The 16,408-nt window shown below is 46.3% G+C and overlaps 1 protein-coding gene across 2 annotated transcripts in view; it reads right to left on the bottom strand.

The window, feature by feature from the left end:
- LOC147121529 (protein-L-isoaspartate(D-aspartate) O-methyltransferase-like) overlaps window positions 1-15,727 on the bottom strand; it is an 86,434-nt gene extending 70,707 nt beyond the window's left edge. Inside the window, exon 1 of one of the 2 annotated variants that reach the window (XR_015077566.1) lies at window positions 15,436-15,727. Coding sequence is in view for 1 of the 2 variants with exons in the window: in XM_085981865.1 (XP_085837991.1) it covers window positions 15,436-15,604 (169 nt within the window). In the remaining variant the exon portion in view is untranslated. The remainder of the gene's footprint in view (window positions 1-15,435) is intronic. The other variant, XM_085981865.1, reaches the window with a different exon arrangement.
- Window positions 15,728-16,408: the final 681 nt, after the last annotated feature.

Raw genomic sequence — 16,408 nt, 5'->3', positions numbered from 1 at the left:
TAGAGTTCTGAGAGGGGTGCTGACGAATCTGGAAGGATTGGGGAGAGTGGTCAGAGAGTCTGCACAATGGAAAGGGAGGGAGGTAGAGTTTGGGATGGGGGTGCAGGAAGAGGCTTGGGTTCTGGTAGCATTTGAGGATGGGAGGCAACAAGGGACCAGTGATGATCAATTTTCTTCACCAAGTTTTGAAGTATTTTAAAAGCTACTTTTGCAGCACCGAGCTGGGAACCAGCTCTTAGTTCCTTAAAAAGTGCTGAATGCACTTATTTGCCTGTATGTTATAAACAACTTACATTTATATAGCACCTTTAACATAGTAAAACATCCCAGGGTGCTTCACAGGACCGTTAGACAAAATTTGACATCGAGCCAAATAAGGAGATCTCAGAACAAGTGACCAAAAGTTTGATTGAAGAGGTAGGTTTTAAAGAGCGTCTTAAAAGAGAGGTAGAGAGGGGTGGAGAGGTTTAGGGAGGGAATTCCAGAGCTTAGGGCCAAAACAGCTGAAGGCACAGCAGCCAATGGTGGGGCGAAGGAAATCGGGGATGCACAAAAGGTCAGAATTGGAAGAACCCAGAACTCGGGAGGGTTGTAGGGCTGGTGGAGGTTACAAATGGGGAGGGGCGAGGCCATGTTTGGATTTGAACAAAGATGAAAATTTTAAAAATCAAGGCATTGCTAGACCGGGAGCCAATGTAGGTCAGCAAACACAGGGGTCATGGGAAAACACAGTTGAAAAAAAAGCACAGTTTTAAACAACTACAGGCTCAGTTCTGGGAAAGCCATTACTGGTTCACCTATCAGCATAATGGGTGCGATACAGGAACAAGCTTCAGGATAGGCATCAGCCTTGGCTCAGTGGTAGCACTCTCGCCTCCTGGTTCCTGGAAAGCAAATATTTCCCTTACCCACTGTAGGTTGATACCCCAGTGATGTATTATAAATAGAACCATTTCTATATGAACAATCATTTGTTTTAGTTCTTGATATAAAAAAGGCAGTTGCTGGAATACATGACAAAATATAAATATTCCAATTTGAAATTTGGCATTGCAATATGCTATAAACAATGCTGGAATATAGTAATTTTTTCAGGAGAATAATCGGAGATCATACTTTACAACACAATGAAGATGTTTACAAACACAGAAGGAAGCTATCCGGCCCATCAAGAATATTTGGATCAGGACATGAAGATGGGACCAAATTAAATCTGCAAGTCAAAGGTTTTATCCTTATATTAATATTTTCATTCTAAATTCACATGTTCACTTTCATACTGAAAGTTGGTTATGTAAACTTGTCACGCTCCAATTACAACCTCCAACTAGTGGGGTGCTGCAGCAGTTTGTGGGGGGGGGGGGGGGGGAAAAGGGAGGAAAGAGGTGGAGGAGAAAAAAGGTGGTAATTTCTATATGACAACTTTTGTATGGGCCATTTCTATTATAAATGTAGACCCAGGAGTTTACACAATGGAAACAGTTGACAGGAATTGCACACAGATGCAAGATTTCAAATATATTGCATAGATATACAAATTATTTTCACTACTTCACCCTCAAACTGTTCCTCTTCCAAATTAGAAATCATAATCCAAATCAGCACTTCCATGGCATGGCTAGTCAATAAGAGGTTTGCAATACATCCTACCTCGCTCTCCATTCTTAGCTGCATAAATAAAATTGATCGCGGCTACTGGGTACAAAAAGGCCATCTCCCTATTGCACTCCTCACCTTGCCTGGTGAGCATAACTTTAAGGAAGCTTCCCCACAGAAACAGACCATTCAGCCCAACAGGTCTATGCCGGTGTTTATGCTCCATACGAGCCGCCTCCCACCCTACTTCGTCTCACCTCATCCAACATATCCTCCTATTCCTTTCTTACTCAACTACTTATCTAGCTTCCCCTTAAATGCATCTATTCTATTCACCACAACCACTCATGTGGTGGAGAGTTCCATATTCTCAACACTGAGCAAAGACATTTCACCCGAGTTCCTTATTGAATTTATTAGTGATCATCTTATATTTACGGTTGTCTCGTTTTTAAAAAAAAAAGTATAAACAAAGGTAGTTGTTTCAAATGTAGACAGGAATTTTCCAGGAACAGAGTCAGAATATCTACAGCCTCTTAACCAATCTTTGTCATACATTAACTTAGGACAAACAAAAACAGGGTTCTTCCCGCATCCCGAGTGGCAATAAAACAACGAACTCAGCCACTGTTTTCCTCAACAGCAAGGTGACTGTCTGGCCTCAAGTAATACAACAACTTGCACTTATGTTGCACCTTGACACTAGAAATAAATCTCAGGAGAAAAGGTGCAGGCCTTTGTGGCACAGTGAGGAGAATAACAAAGCTTAGTTGATGTGGTGTTTGGGGGCAAACTTTTAAAGGTGGACAGAGTTTCAAAGAGATGGAGGGTGCTGGGAGGGAGTTCCAAAGCTGCCAAAGGTAGGGTGAAAAAAAAAAAAAGGGGAGGATGCACAGGATGCTGGAGTCAAAGGACTGGAGGATATGGGAAGGGACACAAGGCTAGGAGGTAGGATGGGCAAAACTGGATGGATTTGGAAACGGGGGGGGGGGGGGGGGGGTTGGTTTTTAGTTTGATCCACTGGGTGACGGGAAGCCAATATAGATCAGCGAGGATGTGATTGATAGGTGGTGATGGGACTCTGCAGCACAGGATACGAGTGGTAGCATTTTTAGATAATTTAAAATTTATTATTAAGTAGCTTCACCTTAGCAGCGAAGTACTACATTGTACACTAGAAAATAACCCTGTCCTTGTTCGATGAACCGTTCTACAAGAGAACTGCAGGCACACAAGAAAAATGAGATTAGCTTTCAAGTATCATTTACTCCCATCAAGTATTTGCAATACAAGCAATACTGGTATTGGCACTTCTAGAACATTTAACCCATTGACTCCTCAGCTCTACAAAAAGGACAGTCCTCCTATTTTGCAGCTCACAAAGAAACATTAGTCAAAGCTTCTCAAATGTCAAGAGCAGCCTCACCAATATTTACAACTAGAACTTAGTTTTACTTTCAATTAAAACTACCAAATGCTTTAATGCTACCTGCCTCCTTCTCTTTTGCTCTCCATCCCATTCTCAGTCCTCCTTGGCTTTACTTTAGTTTCACTTTCCAACCTAACCCCTCCGTTCCATACCTCACTAGTGATGCTGCACAACAAGGCTGGTACATAAGTAAAGCGTTCAGTACTCAAGGTTTGAAGCACCTTGTTCGGTCAACCTCCATGTTCACTCAGCTTGATTATATTTTTCGCATGTAGCAATTTTTATTAATTTTTTTTTATAAATGGGTTTTGATCAACATTGAATTCCCCATCTGTAGTCAACTACATAAAATGAAACAAAATTAAAGGCAACTCCAAGCAGCACCAGCTTAGAAAGAGAATCAAGAGGTAGATTGAGTGGGAGTTTTCTATATGGAGATAACGAAAACCACATCTGCAGGGTGTGGTTACCACTTTTATCGTTCACTATCGTTACACTATAGTTATCACTGTTATATTGTTACTCTATGGTTATCACTGTTCACACTGTTGTATCACTATATGAGGTCGCCTCTTGTCACACTGTTATACCTGGGCTGACCACTGCTGACTCCGCCCATGGCTCCACCTACCTGCCCAGGTATAAAGGTGGTCGACTGGCTGGTATTCCTCCTTGTTGGATCCGATCACCCACGAAGGTGGGCTCTGTTATTTAGCCAATAAAAACCCTATAGTTACTTTCTTAACTCGTCGTTTTTCATTGGATGAATTGATAGGTATATCAATTTTATTGGCTAAATTTTAAAATGTCGTTCCCTGAGCAGCAAAGCGAGCAGCAAAACGACCAGCCAGACGCCGAGCTACAACAGCCACAGCAGCCAGCTTGGCTGCGAGCCCTCAGACCACCGTACTTGGATCTAAACCCACTGGCTGCAAACTCAGCCCTCGACTTCGAACACTGGCTGAGCTGTTTCGAGTCCTACCTGGGAGAATCCGGCGTGCCTCAGAGATTCAAGCTAAGAGTTCTGGCCGCCCAAGTGAGCCCTAAAGTATTCGCACTCATCCGGGACCTTAAAACATACGAGGACGCCATCAACCGGCTGAAAAGGCAGTACCAGAGCCCGGTAAATTCCATGTATGCCAGACACCTCCTAAGATCCCGCCCGCAACAGCCAGGAGAGCCCGTGGATGAATTTTTACAGGTGCTACAAGCACTCGGCAGAGACTGTAACTTTAAAGCGGTAACGGCGGCAGAAAATACTGAAGACAATGTCCGCCTGTTCGACAGCGGAAGCACGGAGAGTTTCATCCACCCAGACACGGTGAGCCACTACTCCCTCCCTGTCCAGCCAACGCGCAACCGGATCTCGATGGCATCGAGGTCACACGCCACAGACATCAGCGGCTACTGTGTTGTGACCCTGTCGGTTAAGGGTACGGAGTATAAAAATTTTAAACTCCTCGTCCTGCCCCAGCTATGCGCTGCCGTCCTACTAGGGCTAGACTTCCAATCCCACCTCCAAAGCGTCACGCTAGCATACGGCGGACCCCTCCCCCCACTCAGTCGACAACCAGCAGATTTTAAACCGCCCACTGCGTAACACCTGCGGCCTATCCACCCTCAAGGTCCCGCCACCTTCCCTGTTCGCTAACCTCACCCCCGACTGCAAACCCGTCGCTACCAAGAGCAGGCGGTACAGCGCCGGGGACAGAGCTTTCATTAGCTCTGAGGTGCAGCGTCTCCTGAAGGAGGGCATCATCGAAGGGAGCACCAGCCCCTGGCGTGCCCAGGTCGTGGTCGTTAAGACCGGCAATAAAAACCGCCTGGTCATCGACTACAGCCAGACCATAAACAGGTACACCCAGCTGGACGCATACCCCCTTCCCCGCATATCTGATATGGTCAATCAGATTGCACAATACCGACTATTCTCTACCATCGACCTTAAGTCGGCCTACCACCAACTCCCTATCCGCCCTGAGGACCGCCAGTATACCGCCTTCGAGGCGAATGGCCGCCTCTACCACTTCCTTAGGGTTCCCTTCGGTGTCACCAATGGGGTTTCGGTCTTCCAAAGGGAGATGGACCGGATGGTTGACCAGAACGGGCTGCACGCCACGTTCCCCTACCTAGATAACGTCACCATCTGCGGCCGCGACCGGCAGGACCATGATGTTAATCTGGAGAGATTCCTCCGTACGGCCCAACGGCTGAACCTCACCTACAATAAGGAGAAATGTGTGTTTAACACCTCGCGCCTTGCCATCCTCGGCTGTGTAGTACAGAACGGAGTCATCGGCCCCGACCCCGCAAGAATGCGTCCCCTCATGGAGCTACCCCTCCCCCACTGTCCAAAGGCTCTGAAGAGAACCCTGGGGCTCTTCGCCTACTATGCCCAATGGGGTGCCCAATTATGCAGACAAAGCCAGACCCCTCATGAAGTCCACATCCTTCCCCCTTACGGAGGAAGCGTGCGCAGCCTTCTCCCTCATTAAGGGAGACATTGCCAAGGCCACAATGCACGCAGTGGATGAGTCCATCCCCTTCCAAGTGGAGAGCGATGCATCCGACTTCGCCTTAGCCGCTACCCTTAACCAGGAGGGGAGACCAGTGGCCTTCTTCTCAAGGACCCTACAGGGCCCTGAGATCCGACACTCGTCGGTCGAGAAGGAGGCCCAGGCGATTGTGGAGGCGGTACGACGCTGGAGGCATTACCTGGCAGGAAAACTATTTACCCTCACCGACCAGCGTTCGGTCGCTTATGTTTAATAACAAGCTGAGGGGCAAAATCAAGAATGACAAGATCTTGAGGTGGAGAATCGAGCTCTCCACCTATGATTATGATATCTTGTACCGGCCAGGTAAGCTGAACGAACCCCCTGATGCTCTGTCACGAATTACATGCGCCAGCGCGCAAAGTGATAGACTTCAGACCCTCCACAACGACCTCTGCCACCCCGGGGTCACCAGACTTTACCACTTCATTAAGGCCCGCAACCTGCCCTACTCCATCGAGGAGGTCAGGACCATGACCAGGAACTGCCAGACTTGTGCAGAGTGCAAACCGCACTTCTTTAGGCCGGACAGAGCAAGCCTGATCAAGGCCACCCACCCCTTCGAGCGCCTGAGCATCGACTTTAAGGGGCCCCTCCCGTCCTCTGACCGTAATGTGTACTTCCTCAACATTGTTGATGAGTACTCCAGTTTCCCTTTTGCCTTTCCCTGCCCAGACATGACCAGTACCACGGTCATTAAATGCCCGAACGACCTCTTCGCCTTGTTCGGGTTCCCAAACTATATACATAGTGACCGGGGCTCCTCCTTCATGAGCGAGGAACTCAGTCAGTTCCTACTAGCGAGAGGTATTGCCGCAAGCAGGACCACCAGCTACAACCCCCGAGGGAACGGCCAGGTGGAAAGAGAGAACGCGACGGTATGGAAGGCCGTCCTCTTAGCCTTAAAATCTAAGGGCCTCCCAACCTCCCGCTGGCAGGAAGTCCTCCCGGCAGCACTGCATTCCATCCGGTCACTACTTTGCACTGCCATTAACGCCACCCCCCATGAACGAATGTTTGTTTTCCCCAGGAAGTCGACTACGGGAACCACTACCAGCCTGGCTGACCTCTCCGGGGCCAGTCTTGCTGCAAAAGCACGTGAGGGCCCATAAAATAGACCCCCTGGTCGAGAGGGTGGACCTCCTGCACGCCAACCCCCAGTACGCCTACGTGGCATACCCAGACGGGCGGGAGGACAGTCTCCTTACGAGACCTCGCACCCTCGGGCACTCTGGAGACACCACCTTCACACACACCACCCCCCGCCCCCCCCCCCCCTCCAATTCCAGCCCAGGTAGACGGCATGCCGGAACCCCACGAGCCTTCGCCGACCACGCAGACACCAGCATTAACACCGGGTAATGCAACACCGCCGCTGCGACGATCAGAAAGGCTTACGAGGCCTCCGGACAGACTGACATACCAGAACTGGTAGTACACTTCACCCCGCCGGACTCAAATCTAAACAAGGGGTGAATGTGGTAAACCACTTTTATCGTTCACTATCGTTACACTATAGTTATCACTGTTATATCGTTACTCTATGGTTATCACTGTTCACACTGTTGTATCACTATATGAGGTCGCCTCTTGTCACACTGTTATACCTGGGCTGACCACTGCTGACTCCGCCCATGGCTCCACCTACCTGCCCAGGTATAAAGGTGGTCGACTGGCTGGTATTCCTCCTTGTTGGATCCGATCACCCACGAGGGTGGGCTCTGTTATTTAGCCAATAAAAACCTATAGTTACTTTCTTAACTCGTCGCTTTTCATTGGATGAATTGCTAGGTATCTCACAGGGGTGATTTAATAATGTTCAATTTTAATCAAGCACACAGGTATCACAGAAACTAGCAGTGGGAATCTGAGGATCTACAGTTTTGAACTAGCTTGGTGTACTGTAGCAGTCATATAAAAGAATCAAATCAAGACAACAATGCTTGTCTATAGCAGAGAAGTCACTACAGGTTGTTACCTTGCAGCTCAGAGCGATCTTTCACATTGACACAAATGGCGATTACAACACAAGTAGATTGAGTTGACTTCCTCCTGCCCCCTACCAATACCAAGGAGTACATTCTTCAACTTGCTTAAGAGATGGATTTGCACCCACAGGAAACAGCTGCCTAAAATTTAGCATAAACATGCTACAGGAACAGTTCCAGCCCTGTGCAAATCAAGAGAGAAGAATTCTTCCTTTGAACGGAGTGGGAATGGGAGGGGTGATTAAAACTTGCTCAATTTTCTGAGACAAGTTACACTCAGAGAACATTTTCAGCAAAAATAAAATTAATGATTAGTAGGAGCCACCCTGTCCACATGCCAAAGAAATTTGTAGTTCACTAACTATGTAGAAACTTGGCTTGCAAAGTAACTGTTTTAAGCTCAACAAGCTTGAGATCAAACCTGAAAATTCAAAATGCAAATTCCAGCTAGGATTATACTGTCGAATGCAAGGCTTGGTGCCGATGAAATCTAGGCACCACTGGGCATTTTCTAATTAATGTTTCCACTAGAAGTGCACAATAATCAGATGACAGCAACATAACCTTCAGGGAGATGAGAGGTCCTGCTCAAACAGCAGTTCTTGCCAACCCAATTGCCAGGAAACCATACCCCAACAGATTCTCAAAATGTGCTTAACACCAATGCATGAATTAATGGGTGCAATATTTTCAGCCTTCACAGTTCATTCCCACTTCATGCTCTCAAACACCAAGTTACTGGGAACCCTGAAAAATTAGTCAATGCAGAAACAGAATATCCAAGAATCAAGCCTTCGACATCCAACAGGGCAAGTGCGATATGATGGCCACTTGAATTCTATGAAGGATCTTGCCCCTAGGCAGTGTGTTTAAGAGCAGGACAAGTCCATGTGTGATAAATTACATTAAAATATCAGATGGGGCTGGGGAAATGATCATGAGGGCAGATATGACTAATCTTCACAGTTAAAGCTAATGGATAAGCTACAGATTTGTCAAACTGGTTTTGGAATTATAAAATTCAGGGTGAATCCACACTATAACTGTAGCACTGGTGCAAAGTGGTTGCACTTTACACCAACATAAATGTGGCCTGAAATTTAGATTCAGGGCCAAAGCTGACACTGGAACAAAATGCAGAAACTTGGAGGAATCAGTATCACTCCATTTCGAGTCAGCTCAGGCCTCAACCTCCAAATACATACTCTGGCACCAAGCCAATTCACCTTCACATCAACACCAAGCTTGCACAGTTAGAGGTCAGTTTAAATATTTATCGTAAAGAAACAAAGCAGAAAGTGCTGCAGTGACGCTGGATCCAGAATGGATACATCCGAGTCTTCAAGGCAACAAGTGATGCTCTGGTTAATATTTTTAGGAGCTCCAAAAATAGAATAGTTGTAACGGAGGACTTCCAACATTATGATACTCAAATGTTAAAACCCAAATTAGGGGAATTATACACCATTTAGCTCCTCAGTAGTGGGGAAAACAGAAGAAACTATCGGTGTTGAATTGGAGAGCAGAATCACCTTGATGGTTTCAGAAAGATTGTGCCTCACAAATCGAATCTCATTCTTTGAAGTACCAGAAGTAATGTACATCTGTGCTGGAGTGGACTTAGCTCATTGACAAAAGGTGTTTAAAAAAATGGCTGATATAAGTAATGTTGAATCAGCAAGTACTGGGGTGCAACACAGTCATTTGCTACATGGCCTGAAAATTGGCTTATTAACAGAAAGCAACTAATGGGCAAGGCTCTATTTTGGGAGGCTATTCAGGGTTTGTTGCAAGATGCAAGAGCTCCTTGCACTAAATTCTGTATGTCTTTAGCTAGTGCATCTAAAAGAGCAAAGGTCATGCATATTGGTGCTGGAAATGTGTACTTCATCCATTGGCAAAGGTGCAAAAAGCTAAGTAATGGGAAGTAATGTTGAATGAACAAGTACTGGGATGCAACACAGGCATCAGATCACAAAAATAACTTGTATTTATATAGCGCCTTTAACATAGTAAAACATCCCAAGGTGCTGCACAGGGGTATTTTAAGACAATTTTTTTTATTTCTTTTATTTCTTTTTATAAACTTATACAACTTGGAAGTAGAAAAACGGTTTCCACTTTTGGGGATAAGCACTAATGAATTCATTAAGAAATTCAGGAGAAACATCTTTACCCAGAGTGTAGTTAGAATGTGGAACTCGCTAACACATGGAGTGGTCGAGACGAATAGCTTAAGATGCATTTAAGGGGAAGCTAGATAAACAAATGAGGGAGAAAGGAATAGAAGGATATGCGGATAGGGCGAGATGAAATAGGATGGGAGGAAGCGAGTGTGAAGCATAAAGACCAGTATAGACCAGTTGGGCCCAATGGCCTGTTTGCGCTTTAATCATCTTTTCTTATGCAGTCCCTCAGAACAGAGGATGACTTGCTTCCACATTAAAAATGAGTTCAGGTGACTGATGAGTCCAATGCGGGACCTACAGTCTCGGTCACAGGTGGGGCAGACGGTGGTTGAATGGGCGGGGTGCTTGGGTCGACATGCACTGCCTGCACTTGGCTTCCGCTTGCTCCCGGCGAAGAGACTAGGTGGTCGGCACCTTCCACTTTGTGACCTGTTTGGACACCATTCACACCTTTGATTGCTATGATTATCTCTCTGCCGAGGTGTGATAAAGGGCAGTTAGAAAGATTACCTGGAATCATCTGGCAGTGTTGTGTGACTATATATGCGGTGTCTATATGCATCTCTTCACTTCACCCGATGAAGGAGCAGTGCTCCGAAAGCTTGTGATTTCAAATAAAGCTGTTGGACTATAACCTGGTGTGTGACTTCTCACATTTGTTCACTCGATACCTGAAAGATTAACATATTTGCCCATAACATTTTGGGACTTTATCCTATATTGCCTTGAAGGGATTTTGTTTTAGTTCCTGTTATGATTTTGCTATACAGGATAAATTCAGCTTACAAAGTGTTAAATTATAAGTAGCATCTCTCTAGCAGTTAACAATTAAACCCATTCAGAATACTTAAAATGGTTCTTAGGTGGGACATGATACAGGTCAGCCATCAGACAAGTTACTTTAGCTTTGAAACAATGAGGTTCTAGATATTTCCTGCCATTACGCCAAAATGGTTTTCATTCAATGTGCCTGACAGGGAGCTTGGCTAAACACAACATGCAGGCCAGGTGCCGCAAGGTTCCACATCAAGATGGCAGCATTTCATTCATGGTGGTAATTTTGATTAGTAGCTTGGTAGGCCAATCCTCAGCACAGGGCGGATGCAGGGGTCAGAACACTGCTTCTCACTCTGTCTCAAGGTGGGAGTAAAAGTCAGATCCAGACACACACTCCAGCTTGAGGTACAAACATGTATAGCCTGTAATAGAGGGAGTTATGACCAGTTAGCTTAGGGACAGCCAGCTTGAAAGTGAGCGTTGCCTAGAGCAGTTTTTTAGGGTACAAATCAGTAGGAAATAGATTAAATCTCATTGCACAACCTGTATGTTGTTCATTGGTTTATTTATTTTTTACATTAAATAGAATCAGTTTATTCATTTACATTCCTGCTTCATCTCAAGGAGTGCTGTATTATCCCAGTCTACCTTATGATAACCAAACTCCCCCATATTACAGCTCCATTACTACTGGAAACCACTCAAATCCCTGTCTTTCCCCATTATTGGCTGTTCTAGTGTTTACTTCCAATATGGTACCAGTTAGGGTTTTTTTATAGATCTAAAATCCTTTATTGCTATTGATGGCACATACATAGGTTAACCTCAATGAAAGGATGATCAAGACTTTGACTTTAGTGTACAGGTAAACAAACAAATGTTTGATACGAACCACTATTCAAACTAGTCACATGCATTTTCATTGGTTCCAATATAAATGTCTAAGAAAAATTACCTTGCTTTTCTAAATGATGCACCAAATAAGCACTGGGTTATTGAACACTACAACATCTTAAACAGCATAAATAGAGATTTAAACGTTCTTAACTCAACATAAACACACTATTTGAGCAAAGCCATTAATTAAAACATTGCTTTCTGTGGTTGTAATCATGCTTTAAATTAATATGGCCATCCCTCCTTCCCTTCTGCTCTTCCCCATCGCCTGCAAGTTTTATAGCTGGGAATATGTCATTGCCAACCTCATCCTAGTTCTGTCCCTAAATTTTAATTATTAAAATTGTAGTTCCTGGAATTTATTTCTAATGTTTTGCATATAAACACTGCAACTCAGGCACACTCAACTTATCGTTCACTAACCTGCTTATTAACTCTCTCTGCCTCAAGGTGCTAGCCGTGGCTCAGTAGTAATACTCTTACCTTTGAGTCAGAAGATTGTGGGTTCAAGTCCCACTCCAGCGACTTGCACACAAAATCCAGGCTGACAATCCAGTGTCATACTGAGGGAGTGCGGCACTGTTGGAGGTGCCGTCTTTCGGATGAGATGTTAAACTGAAGCCCCGTCTGCTCTCAGGTGGGTTCAGAAGATCCCACGGTGCTATTTTTAAGAGCTGGGAAGCTCTCCCCAGTGTCCTGGACAACATTTATCCATCAACCAAAACCACAAACAGATTATCTGGTCATTATCACAGTTGTTTGTGGGAGCTTTCTGTACACAAAATTGGCTGCCGCATTTCCCACATTACAGCATTACTTAATTGGCTGTAAAGTGCTTCGGGACTTCGAGATCGAGAAAGGCACTATACAAATCTTTCAAGGCACGTTTGAACATACTACTTTAGGCTGCATTGCCCTTTCACTACACCCTGGCCCTCCCCTTCCATTGCTCTAGTTACACTCTCCTTGGATGAGCAAATGATTAGGAACTCACATTTGCAGCTACAGAAAATACATATCCTTCTAATGATGGCATTGGAAAAAAAAAAGGCAAGTGGTACTTATGGGAATTCTATCACTTCTTCACCAGTTAGCATTGTGGGTCTGTGCTACAGATATTCAGAACTGTAAACCAATGCTAAATACCCATCAGACATTTTCAGGGCCCCAGAAATTTCCTCCACTGCCTTTACCCAATCCTTCCATTCTGAGCCTCCCCTCAGTCAATAGTCACCCACTTCCCTTATTGTGCCTCAATATTCTTCTCTAGCTGTGGACTGACCAATGTGTTTTACAGGAAGCCTTAGAATCATAGAAATTAACAGCACAAAAGGAGGCCATCGTGTCTGTGTTGGCCAAAAAAAAGCTATCCAGCCTAATCCCACTTTCCATCTCTTGGTCCGTAGCCTTGTAGGTTACAGCACTTCAAGTGCATATCCAAATACTTTTTAAATGTGATGAGGGTCTCTGCCTCTACCACCCTTTCAGGCAGTGAGTTCCAGACCCCCACCACCCTCTGGGTGAAAAAAGTTCTCTTCAACTCCCCTCTAATCCTTCTACCAATTACTTTAAATCTATGCCCCCTGGTTACTGACCCTTCTACAGGAAATAGGTCCTTCCTATCCACTATTATGTTCTTATGTAGGCCCCTCAATTTTATACACCTCAATTAGGTCCCACTTCAGCCTCCACTGTTCCAAAGAAAACAACCCCAGCCTTTCCAATCTTTCCTCTTCGCTAAAATTCTCTAGTCTTGGCAACATCCTCGTAAATCTCCTCTGTACCCTCTAGTGCAATCACATCTTTCCAGTAATGCGGTGACCAGAACTGTACACAGTATTCTAGCTGTGGCCTAACTAGTGTTTTATACATTTCAAGGATAACCTCCCTGCTCTTATATTCTATGCCTTCTTCCTCCCTTATAGTGTGGAGTGTCTACAAATGTTTCTCAAGCTCAGCCAGTGAGCTCAAGCAAGTTCACCTGGAAGACACTTCCCAGCACATTCAACTTCCAGAAAATCCAGCATCATGCACTGGCTAGATAAGTTTGTTCTCCCTTCTTTTCTTTGATTTGTTTGTTCTGCCATACCAATTATTCATTAGTTAACTACCTTGGCTGTAGTCTGATGGATCAACTGAACTCTCGCTCACCACTTAACTTCCTCTGACTAATTAACAAAATTGACTATGCTGCAAAAGTAATTAATTGGCTGTGAAGCACTTTAGAAGGTCCAGAAGATGTGAAAGGCACTGTGAATGCAAGTTCTTCCTTCAAGTCAATCTCACTCTGGTGCTTCTCCCTCCGATGCCCTCATAGCTTCAATAGACAGATGACTAAGCACTCAATGTTACTGATGATTTCAGTGATGCCAGTGCACCAGGAAAACTTTCTGCTCTTCTGGAAATACTGCCCAGAGGTCAAACACCCACCTAAGCAGAGCGCAACTCATTGGAAGGCTGCCACCGCCAACACCATAGCCATTCAACGAATGTCAGCTTAGGTTATATGCTCAAAATCTGGGAGTGATCAAAGATTCCATCTTAAGTTTTAAAATTAAAAGTTTTTTAAGCTTGACAAAACATTGCTTGGATCTCCAGAATTTAAAAAGCAGAATAGTATCAGGTTAAATGCAAATTATTTAAACTGAGACAACAGAACAGGTACAAATCTGGCAAGACATGATTATGACTGAAAATCTCCCCCTTCCTCCATGCAGTTGATGCTTGAATGAGACTCCTATTAGAAGCAGTTTAAGATGCATCATTCTCTTGAAAAGCTATACAAACATTTGGTTTATGAACAAAATTGAAAATTATAATGATATATGCAAGTAACAATGAAGCTAGGACTCAAAGGAATATGATTCTTATCCTATTGAAACCAGAGCTGTCAGTTGCCACAAGCCAGGTTTAAACAAAGTATTAGATTATACTACTCAAGGGTTTATTAGGTATCCTTTGGCTGTCTATGGATCATTGCAGCCCAAACTCACGAGAGGAGATATATCCTGACAGAACAAAGGACAGACAATTAACAGTCCTAACACTAATCATTTGACTTGAATCCCCTCTAACATTAGATGCTGACTAAAGGAACATCAAACTGCCATTATGTTCATCTCCACAAAAAGAACAGTTCAGAGACCTGATCTAGTCCCTTGTGTTTACAAAATTCATTCATACCATAAGGCATGATAAAAATGGGCTTGGTCCTCCAAAATGCAATGAAACCAAAGTTTTATCATTGGAAAAAGAAAGTGAGAAGGGCGTGTGTGCGCGCGCTTTTTTTTTTTTGGGGGGGGGGGTCTGGTGGGGGAAAGAGGATGACAACATCTGCAGTAGAATCTTTACCGCATATGCCAGAGGTACCAGCCTCCAATTGTTCTCAGGCAAGAGCTGCCAGTCACAAAGGCACACAATCTGTGGGTGGGTCATGCACCAACATGATAGGTACCCAGAACAGAGACTGGGCTGGTTCGTTACAGCAGGGTTTATTGGGCGCTTATGCTCACTCACTGAAAACTGTCACAATTCACCGCTCTGTGGACTGACAGCTTGGCCACTGACCACACTGCGGTGCCCTGTTTGCCGCTGGCTGCTGTGCTCTGCCCTGCTATGCCTGGCACTGCCCCACCCCTCAACCCCGCAGGGTTGCGCACTCAATTCCCGAGGAGGGAAATCAGAGCCGAGCCGGGGCTTGGTAACTAAGTCCGCCCCTTGCGGGCCCTCGCACTGCTGCAGCCCTGCCTCTGTCGCAGACTGCAGCAAGCAGCCAAGGCGCGGTGGTGGCGCCGCGCCCCCCCGGGCCAAGCCCGTCACTCCAGGGCAGGGAGCCTCGACAGCCTCAGCCCCCGGGATGGTCGTCCCGCAGGAGCCGGCTCGCCTCTTCTCGCCTGGGCTGGGCTGGGGTTGAGGAGCCAGCCGAACGCTGTGTCGCCCGCTGGCGAGCCCCTGTTCCGCCTCACTCTCCGCCACGCCGCGCCGCCCCGCTACCCGGCACTCACTCCGCAGGTTGTTGACCAGCTCGGCCTGGCTGTCTCCGCCGCACTTCCAGGCCATGGTGTGACACACCGCGCGCAGCAAATACAGGGCCGCCGTCAGCAGCACGCCTGCGCACAGTGCTCGACCCACAATGCTTATGACTGACACCGTCTTGACGTCACCCGCCTCCATGGCGTAGGACAAAAGAGCCAGGCCCTCTCACCGTGCGGGGGGGGGGGGGTGCGTGAGGAGCAATAAAAATCTCAGCCACGCAAAGCACACCGCCAACCCACAGGCTTTTCCCCTCGATCAGGATGAAGCAGCAGCACTATTTACATTCTCGGGATAGTCATAGCCTCCCCGCGCAGTATTTATGAGTTGCGAAGTTCCAAGGCGGGAGCCGCCCGCCCCTTCGCAGTGTTTAGGGGAGGCAGTGACAGGCTAGCTTCGGCCCGGCCCGGCCCACGTGACAGCGGATAGTGACGTCAGGCGCTGCTGCAGGTGCAGGGGCGCGAGGAGAGCTGCAGCACCGCGGAGCCGTTCCCTGGGTACCCGAGCCTCAGTGACACGCACTGCCGCTACCCTGCCCCTCACAAGCAGGCTTCGGGGACGGCGGGTCATTTAGTGCCAACTGACCTCCCGCGACATTGCACCAGGCGAGTCATATTAGTGCCAACTGACCTCCCGCGGCATTGCTCCAGACGGGTATTATTAGTGCCAACTGACCTGCGGCATTGTGCCAGGCGCATAATATTAGTGCCAACTAACCTGCGGTATTGTGCCAGGAGGGTATTATTAGTGCCAACTGACCTCCCGCGGCATTGCTCCAGGCGAGTCATATTAGTGCCAACTGACCTCCCGCAGCATTGCTCCAGGCGGGTATTATTAGTGCCAACTGACCTCCTGCGGCATTGAGCCAGGTGCATAATCTTAGTGCCAACTGACCTCCCATGGCATTGCTCCAGGCGGGTATTATTAGCACCAACTGACCTGTGC

This window comes from Somniosus microcephalus, chromosome 3 (assembly GCF_052327205.1).
Source record: "Somniosus microcephalus isolate GS21.2 chromosome 3, FLI_Smic_1.0, whole genome shotgun sequence".
NCBI classification, from domain to species: Eukaryota; Metazoa; Chordata; class Chondrichthyes; order Squaliformes; family Somniosidae; genus Somniosus; species Somniosus microcephalus.
Note: the sequence above shows the minus strand (reverse complement) of the source record. Positions and strands in the feature narration are given on the sequence as shown.